The sequence below is a fragment of the Corvus moneduloides genome, chromosome 1 (assembly GCF_009650955.1).
Source record: "Corvus moneduloides isolate bCorMon1 chromosome 1, bCorMon1.pri, whole genome shotgun sequence".
In the NCBI taxonomy this organism is placed as follows: domain Eukaryota; kingdom Metazoa; phylum Chordata; class Aves; order Passeriformes; family Corvidae; genus Corvus; species Corvus moneduloides.
Window position 1 is genome coordinate 63,935,529 of NC_045476.1, and position 13,535 is coordinate 63,949,063.

Consider the following 13,535-nt stretch of genomic DNA (forward strand, 5'->3'; position numbering starts at 1 on the left):
TGAAAAAAAAAGACCAAATCAGAAGCAGTTCCTAGCACTCCAAAACTAATGGAAACCCTAAGAATAACTAAGCAGTAAAGGAATACAATGAAAATAAGTATTTGCCTCTTCTCTTCTACAAATTAAATGTACACCTTTCAAATAAAATCCAGCAGACTTTACTCAGAAAATCCGCCCTCGTTTCACTGATAGGGATGTAAGCCCTACTGCACATGCAATAAATGTATTCAGTATTGCACAATGTCAATATTTGTATGCAAAATTAGGAAAACAATTCAAACATCCCTTAAATTCTCACTGCCATCTACTCTTCAGAAGAACTTACCTATTATTGCTTCGTCAAATTCAGTTATGTTGTAATGCACTAACATTGGTTAAAGGACTATGAAGGAGATTTTCAGTGGGTTTTTTTTTTAATAGCATTTATTTGCAAATACTTCTTCCAGCAAATGAATGAATAATCTACCTAGCCTAGTATATCCAGCCCTGTGAATATTTATGTCCATTTACTACAGGGAGGGAAAGGCATTACAATTACAGCTTTTTCAGAAGCCAGCAGTCACTTGCATGATGCATAGCACAGTCATTTCAGACATCTGACATTAAATGCTTTTGGATTTTATTTTTCAAATATGAAAAAAAATTAATCAAGATAGGGCTAAAGGTAAAAAAGTATGTAGGCTATGTTAGTAGTTTTGTGGTTTGATCGGGAAATCCTGTTCTCTTTGCTACAAGATGGGGAAACTATTGCTAAAAGCAGCTACAATGTATGGAAGCCTCTGGTTTGAGGTGCACTCCTTAAGAGAGTATAGGAGCCTGTTTGTTAGAGCATGGCTGCCTGCAGGGAAACAGACTTGACTCAGCCTGGTCAGTGGAAATTGTTATTTGCTCCCCAAGATCTTCTCTGTTGGACCCCAGGGCGCGCAGTGCAGAGCACCTGGGGCAGCTCCCGCTGCCGCCACAGCAACAGCACTGCAGAGAATGCAGCCGCTGACCCCACACACTGCGACTCTGACACTGCTTGCCAGGCTCGTTCCTTCGCTCCGCGAGAGAATCCCTGCGGCATTTCGTCCATTAGAAGTGTGGCACCTTTTCTTCCCCCAATTTCTTTCAATCTCGTTATTTTCTCTCTTTCACATACCACTTTTTCCTTCCACTTGCTGCAGTGACTGCAGCCACCTCCACTGCCCATCCACCTTGGTGTCTTTGTCTTTGGGGCAGACACAGAACACCTTCACCACGCTGACCTGCACAGTAACCACCATGCTGCCCACCATGGGCACCTCTCTGCTCGGATGCCTGAAGGAAAACTGGTGCCACACAGGTAATGTTTGACTCCCTGTCTCACATTGGTAAGAAGCTCTGTGGCTGACCCATACCAGGCTACAACAAGGTGTGTCTGGCATCAGCTGTATGACCCATTACCCTTGGACCAGCATTTCTCATGACTATCAAGAACTTGGGACACAGATCAAGTATCTGTGAAAAGGAAATTGTTTTAATTTCTGCTTTGTACTCACATATATATTAGCCACCAATATCCTAAACTTATTTGATTTCAGAGAGACTACATCATACTTTGTTTTTCCTGAAACCTTGGCTCATTTTCTCCATTCTATCCTCCTTTTCTACACCTGTTTATTTCCTGTATCTTGGCTATTTTAAGCTCTCCTCACTTGAGATTTTGTTTCTTTCAGTCTGTAGGGTGACCCCCACTACAGATCATGGAACTGCTTAAGCCTTTCAGGAATATATGAATAAGAAGTAAACAAAGAGAGACTCCAGTAAGCAAATAACAAAACTAACAATCAAACTATATGGATGATCTAAAACCTTATAAGCAATAAAATACTCTCTAAAGAGAATACTTGAAGTAGTATTCCTGTAAAAGATATAACTGGAATAAGTGCATGAATGTGGGAATAATACTGAAAAGACTATCAGTAGGGAGTTGTACAGACTTCTAGCTGTGGAAGGAATTTGGAGTAATTACACAAATTGGTTTGTTCCCAGAAAATGTAGCTAATATATACCAGAAATAGAATCTCAGGCTCCATTAGTTTGCAAAACCATGTCTTTGCAACCAGAAGGAACATTTTTTCATACTAAGAATCCAGTCTGTGGCTCAAAAGTGTGTTTTGATCTTCCTAATGAGAATCAAATAAATGTCCCATGACAGTACCTTCAAATTAATTTATTCTGTAATAAATCCATGGGAAAAAATTATGCATACAGATCTAGAAAAGAAAAATATAAGAAAAACAGCTCTAAATTATTTTCTGGGAAAAATACAAGTCAGAAACACAAATTCTACTCTATTTGGTCAAATCAATTCAACTCAGTGATCTACTACAGCTCATGGTAATTCTGGTGGTAATAGAAACACAACTCTGATCTCAGTCTCAGGGACCAATTCTTAACACTACAAAACATTAATTTCTATATGCTAGCATTTGGGAGGTATTTTTTATGTTTTACTTATGTTCCTATCATTATAATGTAAGTCAATTCAAACCAGTAAATAAAATTAACTTAAGCTAATAAAATTTATTTTCACTTCTTTAAATGAAGACAGTTTTTTTCCAAGCACTTGATGCATGAGATTATCTGAGGTGGTTAGAGCATGGTGCTAATAACACCAAGTTGTGGGTTTGATCCCTGTATGTATACTTAAAGCTACAAATTCTGAGAACAGAAGTGTTCAAGAAACCACTGGATGTGGCAGTCAATGCTATGGTTTAGTTGGCATGGTGGTGTTCGGTCAAAGGTTGGACTAAATGAACTTGGAGGTCATCTCCAGCCTTAATGAGTCTGTGATTCTATGGTTCTGTACTGAGAGTCAGGACACTACAGGTGTCCTGTGGAGTCCTCCAAGGTCAATTTTTTTTTGGAGCACATGTACCTTTGGACAAGAAGTTTACTGCTGTTGCCTCACTATAGTGCTAAGGCTGAAATCATGCTGGGTTTGACATGTACTAAGCTGTTTTATAGCAGGTGCTGTAATGAAATAAACTGTATAAGAGAAGAAATCACAGTATGTGGGAGATCTAAGACCACCAAAAGACTAAACATAGTCATCATATCTTCTTTTATTCTGCTCTTGGAAACACTCCCTGAAGGACTGGGGTTGTCTCCTTTATCTACTGGTATCTGTAGCAGTGAGACAAAAGCTGAAAAAAAAAAAATCTTCTTTTTTTTCCCCAAAAATATTCTGGTCCCATATGAAAATTAAGACTTCCCTTAGGAGCTCAAATTAGCATCAACTACAGCTCAGTCCAGAACATCAAGGGTGTTTTGTGAAGAGTTATTGGCTTCCTGTAGCTAATAGAGCCTCTCTCTGTTCTCTCAAAAGCAATAATTGCCCATCTCAGCAGATCAAACCTCCACACTGGCCTTTGCCAGCTACTGGGGAATGGTTCGGTGTAAGATGAGAGGAAATCAGACTGCTCTTCTAACATATGCAATCCATAAGTCTGAGCAGCACATTTACCCACTTCTGCTCTAAAATTGAACCTGGTCACTATAGAGTCTGTGAGAAAATTAGGCTAAATGTCATCTCCTATGAGGCAAAGCCAGCCTGGTGACAATGGCTGGGACACAAACCCACAACACACACAGGCAGACACTCATGCCATATCCAAAGGCAGGCTAATGCTACAGTGGGGAGAAGTTTGACATTTTTGCCTCCACAAGGCACACAGCCACCGCTCATGCTGCGGTTTGCACCATGCAAGGCAAATTGTCTGCCAATGCCCATGGCACTGTGTTGTCCATTTCCTTGGATCAGTAATTTATCCTTCCTGCATGAATCTTCTTGATGTGATGGACAAACTACTGGTGATGTCCAAGGGCAGTACCGAAAATACAGATTTTTAACAGGAAGTTTATTGATTTGGAGAGATAAAAATGTAATAACCTCCTACAAAAAATAAAAAACCAAAAACCAGAATGACCCCAGGGTCTATTAAAGCAAGTTAATCATTATGGTAGTTGTCAGTTCATAAGATAGTCTTCATCTTGATGCTTAAGTTGAATAATTATAGCAAAATCCGGAATTAGGGCTATGTGCCCTGTGAACTGCTACAGCTCATCTCATCTCCAACCAGATGCAACCCTTTTGCCCATGTCAGTACAAGTTTTCCTGCAACCTTGTCGGGTACGTACTGTGGCAAAGATAATAAAAAATGATAAGACACAGATGTCAGCAATGCAAGTAAAACCCATCCCCTTTTTTATCCTTTAAGATAGTTTGTCCCTGCTTTGAGAGGCACCAGCTGCTGAGCAGACACAAAAGAGATGAAAAAAACATTCACCAATATTCATAATAAAGGGTGAAATAAGTAAAGCAAAAGAACAGCCCTGACAGTCATTAATGGTTGCAGTTCACCCTTCTCTGCAGTCAGAGTGCAGAAAGCATCTGCTGACCATTCACTGGCAGGGCTTGTTATTCGTCTCAGAGACACTATGACCTTCCCAGGGGAGTAAAATAAAGATGCACATTCATCTGCTTTCTACATTGGATCTCCAAGTAAGCCATCTTCTGCAATTAAGAGAGGTGCTGGCCAGTAAAACTCATGCAACAGTCAGGCACTGACCTTAAAATTAATACCTCCCTTCTCCTACATCTTCCTATTTTAACATTCTTTAATCCAAAGGAAAAGAGATTGCTGGTCTAATTCAAATCCTAGTAACATATCTCTCTCTCTTTCCTTGCAGCAGAAAGCTCCCAAAAGGCCAGCTAAGGCTCAAGCCACCATTCTGTGAATGCCAGATAATGTTTAGCTGCCAGACATAATTATTAGCTGTTTAAGGAGCTACCCATTGTGGGACCACTAGTTACAAAAATTCATAACTAAGGCTGCATGAGCAACAGCAACAGGAAAAGAAAATGCACCCTCGATCACTGACTTCTAGCAGAAAACAACTTGTTATGAATGGGTTTCTATTTGTAAACAGAAAAGTCAAAATGGCACTTTGACCTGTGTAACTGCAATGAGAGAAGACATTTAATTGACACATACTTCAGCAATTGGCAGGGGCCCTGCTGTCAGGCTGTGCTGAGCCCTGTGCTCAGCTTTTACTCAGCTCAGTAACAATGCCAGGAACCTGGCACCACCTCTTTGCAGAGTAGTCTCTGGACTGCAGATGCCTGAAAGCCAAATGTTCTGAAAATGTGAACGGTGCCCTCCCTCTGTAGGAGGATGGCTATCACATGTGCTCATATAACTCAGAGCCGACACGCTGTAGTGACATTAGATTATAACGCTGTTTCAGATTCTGAAATCACAGACACAGATTCCAAAATTAGGATAAGGCACAGCTGCTTCTAAACCTTCTCCACAAAATGCCCATGTTTAAAGACTGTTGGCAGCACTCTTAACAAACAGAGACACGCATGTATGTGACAGGATCCTGCACGCAGGCGACTCGCTCCAACTGCCATCAGTGACTCACAGCAAGAGCCTTCAGCAGATGGCACGAGGTATCAGCCCAGCTCCCCGGTTCAGAGGCCAAATGAGGGTTGTGTTTACTGCCCAGTAGCTATGAGAGAAGATGCTCCACAAACATAGCTGCAGGGTGTGGACAGAGAGCTCATGCCAACGCAACACCATCTGCTCTGGAAGCTGCCTTGGCATCTGCCTGGGAAACAGACTCTTGACTTGCCTTGACTTACCTTGGTGTTAGGGAAAATTATTTTTATTATTGGCTGCCAGACAAAGACGAGGCAGAGGAGAACAGGTTACCTCTTCCTGCCTACTCTGTTGCTGCCTTTCAGACAGCTCTTGTACCAGTGGCTAGTGTCTCTTAAGTCATGGCATACAAGTCATTTTAATGACAGTCATTTTGCCCCATTCCTGCATGCCTGTTCCAGGGAAATGGAAGTAAACATTTTAAGGGACAGTATGAAAATTCTTTATAATCTACCCATTCTAATCTGCCACTTCAATTCATCAGCCTGCCCCAAGTGTGAAGCCAAGGTATAAGAATGTGATTTACAAGATTACTATAAACACAGCACAACACCTACATGGATACCAATCAGTCAGCAGAACATAAAGTTCTGAGGAAAATAGAAAACAATACCACTCTTATATCCTTATTGGCTCATTATTTCTGAATGACAGAACCTTCTCTCTAAGTGAAAATTCACAGAGCCTCAGGCTGTGTCTAGAAACATTAACCTACTGTTTATAATCCAGTACCAGTTTGGTATCCATAGGGAACAACAGACATGTCTAGGCAAAGCTATTTACAGAAGTCAAGATGAAGAAAGTAAAGATGTCAAGCTAAAGCACTCCAAAGCCTTGCATGGAAGCAGTCCTTCAGAAGTACAGCAGCTTCTGTTTGCTTAGCTTAATTCCCCCTCAAAGGGATTAAGTTAAACCCAAAAAGATAGTTTTATTTTTAATAAGAGCATCTACAAAGTGATTTTATGTTCTTTAATGTTATAGAAGTAATTAATTTCTCTCAGCCATACTCCGTCCCTGTATGGTCTGAGATTACGGAACACTTGGTTGCTACCAGTCTCTGGCTATGTACACCGTATGTTGCAGGCTCATGGAAAATAACTCATGAGGTGCACAAAGCTGGGAGACTTTTCTGCAAGTTCAAGCTGTCCTCCTTCTGGAACGAGAGAAAACTGTGGCAGAGTACTCAAGAGGTGACTCCTGATGGTCACACAGTCGCTTGACTTGTCACTTCAGCAGAACCATGCACCATCACTGGGGTCCACATCCACAGTGAAATGTACTTTTTAAGCTCCGGAAGACTTCCACTTTCTGACAGTTTTTTTCCCCTGCAGGACTAGTTATACCCACAGGATAATTTTTTTAATGTCACAAAGAAAAGGGAGACAAGATAATTAAACCTTCAAAATCCTACATGAATCATGATCTGGGATTCATTCTAGTGTAGTATATTCAAAACCATGACCTGGGAATGACTCCTAATACAGAAAGCTGCTACTTTTAATTTTCTTCTCCTTGGTAGCAGGATGTATGTAGAAAGTAAGCTAGTAATAGCAGGGAGATAATCAGATATTTAAAAAAAGCTACTGTAAATGTACATTAAAAGTGCCAGCCTGCACCATCATTAGGTCAGGCAAATGCATTATATACAAGGGCTGATTATCTTGCCCTGGTATCCCCCAGAGGATACTAGATTTTCTAAACCCCAAAGGGCTTGCTTCCAAAATTCAAACAATGCTACAACAGGAAAATGAGATATTTCTCAATGCCTATCAAGTTAGTGTGACAGCATGACACTACTGAAAGAAAAAGATGTCCAGAATAACTGAAAACACATGGAAATTAAAAAATTTTGTCAACTCTTCATCAAGACACATACAGTAACATTAATTCTAGTCAAAACTTACAGGAAGTAATTTGACTGGTATACTCTGAGACCAGTTTGCTTCCATCCTGCCATTCTGTTCCACTACTACACTCTAATCTTCGCCTTCTTGTGGAACTTTCAATTTATGAACTTCCATTGTACAGTGAAAACACCCGTAATTAGTCTCTAAGTGTAAGAAGTTGCCATTTGTTCTATTCAGTTTTTATTTACTCTATTGGTCAAAGATAGCCAGTTCTCCAGCTGATCTTTCTGTGCACTCTAATGCTTCTCACTGTTGGCAAATTTCATTAACATACACATACTTTTTATTACAGAAGTCATTAATGAAAACATTTGATGAGAGCACTCTGAAGATCAACCTTGCAGGAACCCCCTGCTAAACTGTGTCAGACTCAGACTCCCTGTCAGTTCTTCTTCAGCTAGTTTACTGCTATCACTAAAAAGTAGATTATGGCCCAGATTTGTTAATAATTTGCCATGAGGCAAACAGAGCTCTGTTGAGGGTGTAAGAGAGAGGAGATCTGACGACATTACAGGAACCCTTGTTCAAAGTCCTCTCTCAAACAAGCTAGAGAGTGATTTTTCTGATACTAATGGCTTCTCCAGTCTCTGGACACAGCCAAAAAAGCTCTGCCAGAAACAAGCATATATAATTCCTGCATTATTTATGATTTGTTCCTTTTCAGTTTTCATCACCAGGTTGTGCAAGTTCCAGGTACATGCACACAGAGCTCCCTACCAGCCCCAGGCTCCAGCCTCCCAGGGCTGAGTCTTCCTGCACTCCCATCCCATCCTCTGCCAGCCCAGCTGGTATTCTGCTTTTCAGGAGAAAATGTAATCCCTTACAGGAATTAGCATACAGGCTTTTCTGACAACTGAAACACCTTCCTCTTTGGTTACAAAATGGTGAGTTACCAAAACCTGAAGAAAAATAAGAGATTCTACTCAGACAGTGGATGCCCTAACTGGAAGATGGCTGCAGAGGCACTTTGTTGTAAGACTGGAAACATAGCAGTCAATTATTAAAATGACCTGCTCACTGGTTAAGTGTTTATTCTGGCTGCACCAAAAATTATTGTAGACTTATGATCAGTTCATACCTGTGGAGATAACAACTAGATGTTGGAATGCTACTTAGGTAAGGTCTCATCAAACACAAGCACAGATGTGACACAGACACACACACTGCCCTCAGTAAAGGGACTGTACCTTAACAACTCCTCAAGTACACCAGATTTGAAGGAGAAAGTTTAACAGAAAAAGCAGTATCTGCCATATCAAGGGTACCCAGACTCCTCTGGTCTTTCAAGATTTTAATATTTTTCTCCCTTATATATTATTTTCCTTAAAAAGGACATTTAAAGAGCCATTCAAATACACATCATGTCACACACTAGCCAAGGCTTTACGCACAGCAAGGCAATGAAGAACAGTAATTTTCCCCTCTTGTGCAGAAGCATTAAAATAGCTGTAAGCTACAATAGCAGGCATCTTGCACACACTGCTTGTCAAACAATGCACACAACATAATGGCTACTTTTGCAAGCTAACAGCTCTGCTTTGCTGTGCAGCATTAACATGCATTTGCCCCACACCCCCCATTGGCCAAACTACAATGATGGCTCCTCTGCTGGCACCCCCACAGAGCAGGAGGCCGTGCTGGGGCACCCCAGCTGGACAGGATGGCTGTGGGTGCTTTGAAGAAAGCCCAGTGGGCACAGTCTGAGCACCGCACGGCCCAGCAGCACGGCTCAGCACAGCTTGGGACTCACAGCCACCAGGCAATCCTAACCCACGAGACAAGGCTGGCCAAAGCTTCTCTGTTAACGCCACAAAAGAGAAAAACAGTACCTAGCATCTGATATGTCCCCATTCATGTTGCTTGATGCTATCACATGAACATGCTGCAAGGTTGAAGCAAAAAGCAGCAGTTTATGCCGTAAGCACTCTCACTGTAATTTTGTGCCCATAATACACATGCTGTGTTTACACCACCGCACTAAAGAATTTTAGATTTTAAGGACTGCCAATGAAATATAGTTCCTTCTAGTCGTATTTAAACATGCCATCAAAAATTTTTGGTATTTATCTACCACATCTCTATCTGTGCAAGTTTTCTGACTGGGGTTCTGAATTATTTTCATGGCTTAATTTTTTTCAGAAAGCAATTTTCTGAGAACTAGTAGAATTGTCCAATGTTTTGGGGGAATACAAGCAGAAACATTTATTTCTACACACTCTGAAGAGGAAAACTGAAACATTTTATTGAGAAAATATCACTGAATAGATATCAGTTGTTCCTTCTGAGGGTGAAAAATCCAGCAATGTGAATTACTCAGCACTACAGCTGTTTTTTGCCTTTCATCTCACTGACAGCATCAGTGACAGAATGACAACGAAAAAAAGAGGGAGAGAGGGAGATAAAAGGACACAGAGATATACTGCAACAACATTAGGTATACACACAGGTCGAGTATTGATGTGCTATGAGCATAGGATGATCTGGAATGACACAATCAGGAAAAGGCAATGCCAAGAAGGGTTTTTCTCTTTCTTATTAATTGATTATTCTCTTTGCTACCAGAGGAAATTTAGGCCAACACTGCTGCTTTTCTAGTAGAGGCATGATGTACAGTAAAGGAGGGTGAGGGGGGAAACACTGAAATAATTCAAACATCTACCTCCTTTTGTTTTTCTTAGGCACTGCACACTGCTGCTGGTTTAATAAGAATGTCTTAGGTGCTGCCTAACTGTGCCAAATTAACAAGAAGCCTCTCCTCTACAGCAGCTAAATGCTGGCACCCTGCAAAAACATGTTCCACCTTCACAATGGTCTAATGTATTAATAATTATGCAGAAATCAAATGTAAGGCAACTTATGATGAAAAGGTATGTTAAGCTGAGGACTCTTCTCCCAGTACAAATTCCTTTGCTACTTAAAAGTGGTATTTTCTCCCTTCCCCTGCCTGCCTCTCCTCTTCAAAGCATCCTCAGTAATGGCAGATGATCATATGTATTTTACAGCACAGGAAGTTTCACGGGGAGGGAAGGAGAGTGGGAGGAGTAGCAAAAGTAGTTATCAACTCCACACAGCATATGAGCCACGGCAGGATCTGCTTCCCAGACACACTCATGCCTGCAATGTTCCCGAACCGCTGAGTGTACGTACAGCTGCCTTCACACAGCGGCTCAGAGCTCCTTTCCTCTCCTGTATTGCTGATGGCACAACAGCAGCACTGATGGTTTGCATGTCTGTGCTGTCTTCTTGCACAGAGAAATGCAAGGGGGAATATGGACACATTTTAAAATACACCCCTCCAGTACGAAGGCCAAGAACAGAGGAGGCCATTTTGCTGTATAAATAGTCTTGCTCAAAGCCTGCAGCTGGCACTGGATGGCAGATGGACATTTTCTTTCTGTCACCATTTCTCCCACCAAAGCAGCAACAGAGATGTTGCCAGGCTGCCTCTGTCTCTGCCTACAGCCCAAGACAAATTACACAGAGGTGGATGAAGAGCTGCATGTTGAAGCAACTGATAGAAACCTGGCTCCTTCCTGAAATACCTCTTCAACTTCTGCTTAAGAATATGCTGCATAGCAGAGTGCATATTTTGTAATTTATTCATAAGTTGCACCCTTTTACTAGCTATTTTAAATAAGTATCTAAGCAATCTGCACAATCCCTAAAATCTAGTATAATAATTATGTTACCAGTTATGGTAAACAATTCCCACAGTAATTGAAGGTGGTAAATCACCATCATGGAAATTTCTTGTGGTTGCAGTAAGATTTTCAAAACATTTGATGTAAAACCAGAGCTCAGATTCACAAATGCAAAACAGATACTGCCAGTCTTTTCAGAAATTGTTCAACAAACAAACAAAGCTCTCCAATGCAGTTACAGATCCTCTGAAAAATACTGACCAGTCAGAGGGAACCAGATTTATTTTTAAACATCTATTGAGTACTGAAATCAGTCTCACTCAGTGTCAAGTGTACTTGGTAGCCTGCACTTTTCCAAAAATCTTCTGGTATCTGAACTTTTATGAAAACGTTCCCATGACTGTGGCCACCAGGCTTTTCTGACATTTTGTCACAGCAGCTTCTTCTCTCCCTGCCAATCCCACACACTCAGATGCAACAAAACAAACAAAAACTTTACATCCCCTTTCCTAGCATGCTTCCATACAACTGCTGCCTGCAGAACTCCTGGAGCAGTGGAATAGTAGGGGACAGAAGAGCCCACCTGTACAGCCTGGCCACCCCTGCACCCCTGCCCACGGGTATGCAAGGTACAGGGCAGCACAGAGAGGGAAACTCGCCACTCGAGCAGAAACCCCTCTCCTTTGCAGTACAGTCTTTGCAGCCCCTTTCACTCCCAGTTCAGCTCACCTCAAGTATCAAGCTCAGTGCAGCAATGACAGTTCTCTACTTAAAACAGATTTGAGAATACTGAGTATGGTAGTGATAGCCATCCCTGAAGGTATACCCTGAGCCTGGCTCAGCATCTAAATGAAGGGGAAATAATCTCTGGGACCCTTGAGGCTGGGAGCTGTTTTGCCCAGAACATTTTCTGACCCTTCCTCTGAAAGACCTGATCCCCTCATCATTTCCCCATTCAATTAAACAGTACTTAAATATGTAGAGCCACTGATTTCAAACATTTCCTTGCTTGATTAAGGTTTGCTCATCAGGAACAATTCAGTGACAGGGCTTGGATGGATTACCTTAGCTAACTTGCATATATATCTTAATGCAGACAAATGGGTTGTTTTGTTCTTACTAATATCAGCTATTATCTTTATTTCTGCTTTGACTCATATTCTGAATTTCAGTCAAGCAAGACTTCTTGACTGCAGAGCAGAGCTAAGAAATTAGTCTTTACAATTTAATGGAACACCTATGTGTTTGCCTCAGTCTGATAATGTATGCAGACTATTATCTTGATAACAGTGGAAGAGCAGACTTCCTATCTGCAAATGACAGAAGGGGATAAACCAAAGGAAACATGCATCTTAGCTATCCAGTGGATAAAGGACTGCTTTGTCCATTCCCATTTCCACTTTCACACTGCAGAGATTAATGCATTTGTTTCAAAGTATTTAGATGATCTCAGATTTAGTAAAACAGTTTTGGGGATTCCTTTCAATAAAATGTAAACTTTGAACAAAATTTTACCTAGTATTTACCTGATAGGCAAATTTAGAGTTTCCATTTTGTACCACGTATAATACATTTCTGCACACTCTATGTAATCTACAGCAATTGATACAAAAATTATAGCTGACATCTGCAAAATAAGTCCTAACAAATAGAGGGGTCCTCAAGAAAAATCTGCCATGTTGCATGCAAGCAACAAAACACTTCTGCAAAGGCTGTGGGACATTTCACACAAGACAACAGCAACAAAGAGCATCTTGTAGTCACCATGCCAACAAACATACAGAGAAAGAAACCCACAACTGGTGACTGGATATTTGGAAATATTATACAATAAATCTTACTATTCTCAAATTTACAAATAAGTTCATAACAAACCAACAAACTTTGGGTTTAGTACAATGAGAAAAGGCTATCTACCAAAACAAAAAGATTTTCTTCAATAGGCATCAAAAGTAAAGTATATTTACTAGTAGAAAGAACCACTATGTATACATTTTTCATGGATACCATTTTGATATAAACATGAATGTACTAAATTAGACAATGGAGTTTATTTGCCTTGTTTAAAGCTGAAAGTTAGAAAACATGAAACATGCTTGCCTCAGAACAGTAAAACAAATCACTTGAAAAGTCAGTTACCTCTCCATTCACAAAAATATGTGAGTTTGCATTAACATCAAAAGCCAAGCAAATTAAAAAAGAAAAGCATAAAAAGGAAATTCTTACTTTAACTTCCACTGTCTTCCCACCTTGCTCGATATGCCTCTCAAGATATTCAGAAGACAGAAGGTCACTGCAAGAAGAAGAATAAAGAGCCATAAGCTTCATGCATGTGTTCTTGTACTCCCTCTCAGCAAGCACTGATTAAACATTTACATTTGAAAAGGGCAAAACCTGCAGGATACTTTTCCTAAAATGTTCATAAAAATCACTGAAACAACCACCTCCAATGGAGTTACACAGTGCATGGGATACACTGATTTTTAACAGCAGAAGGTAGGACAAGGAAAACTGAG

The 13,535-nt window shown here is 40.7% G+C and overlaps 1 protein-coding gene across 1 annotated transcript in view; it reads right to left on the minus strand.

The window, feature by feature from the left end:
- Positions 1 to 13,535, minus strand: part of ADAM22 (ADAM metallopeptidase domain 22) — a 138,663-nt gene that overhangs the window by 57,137 nt on the left and 67,991 nt on the right. The window contains 1 exon segment of the mRNA XM_032113010.1: positions 13,246 to 13,312. Coding sequence (XP_031968901.1) covers positions 13,246 to 13,312 — 67 coding nt within the window.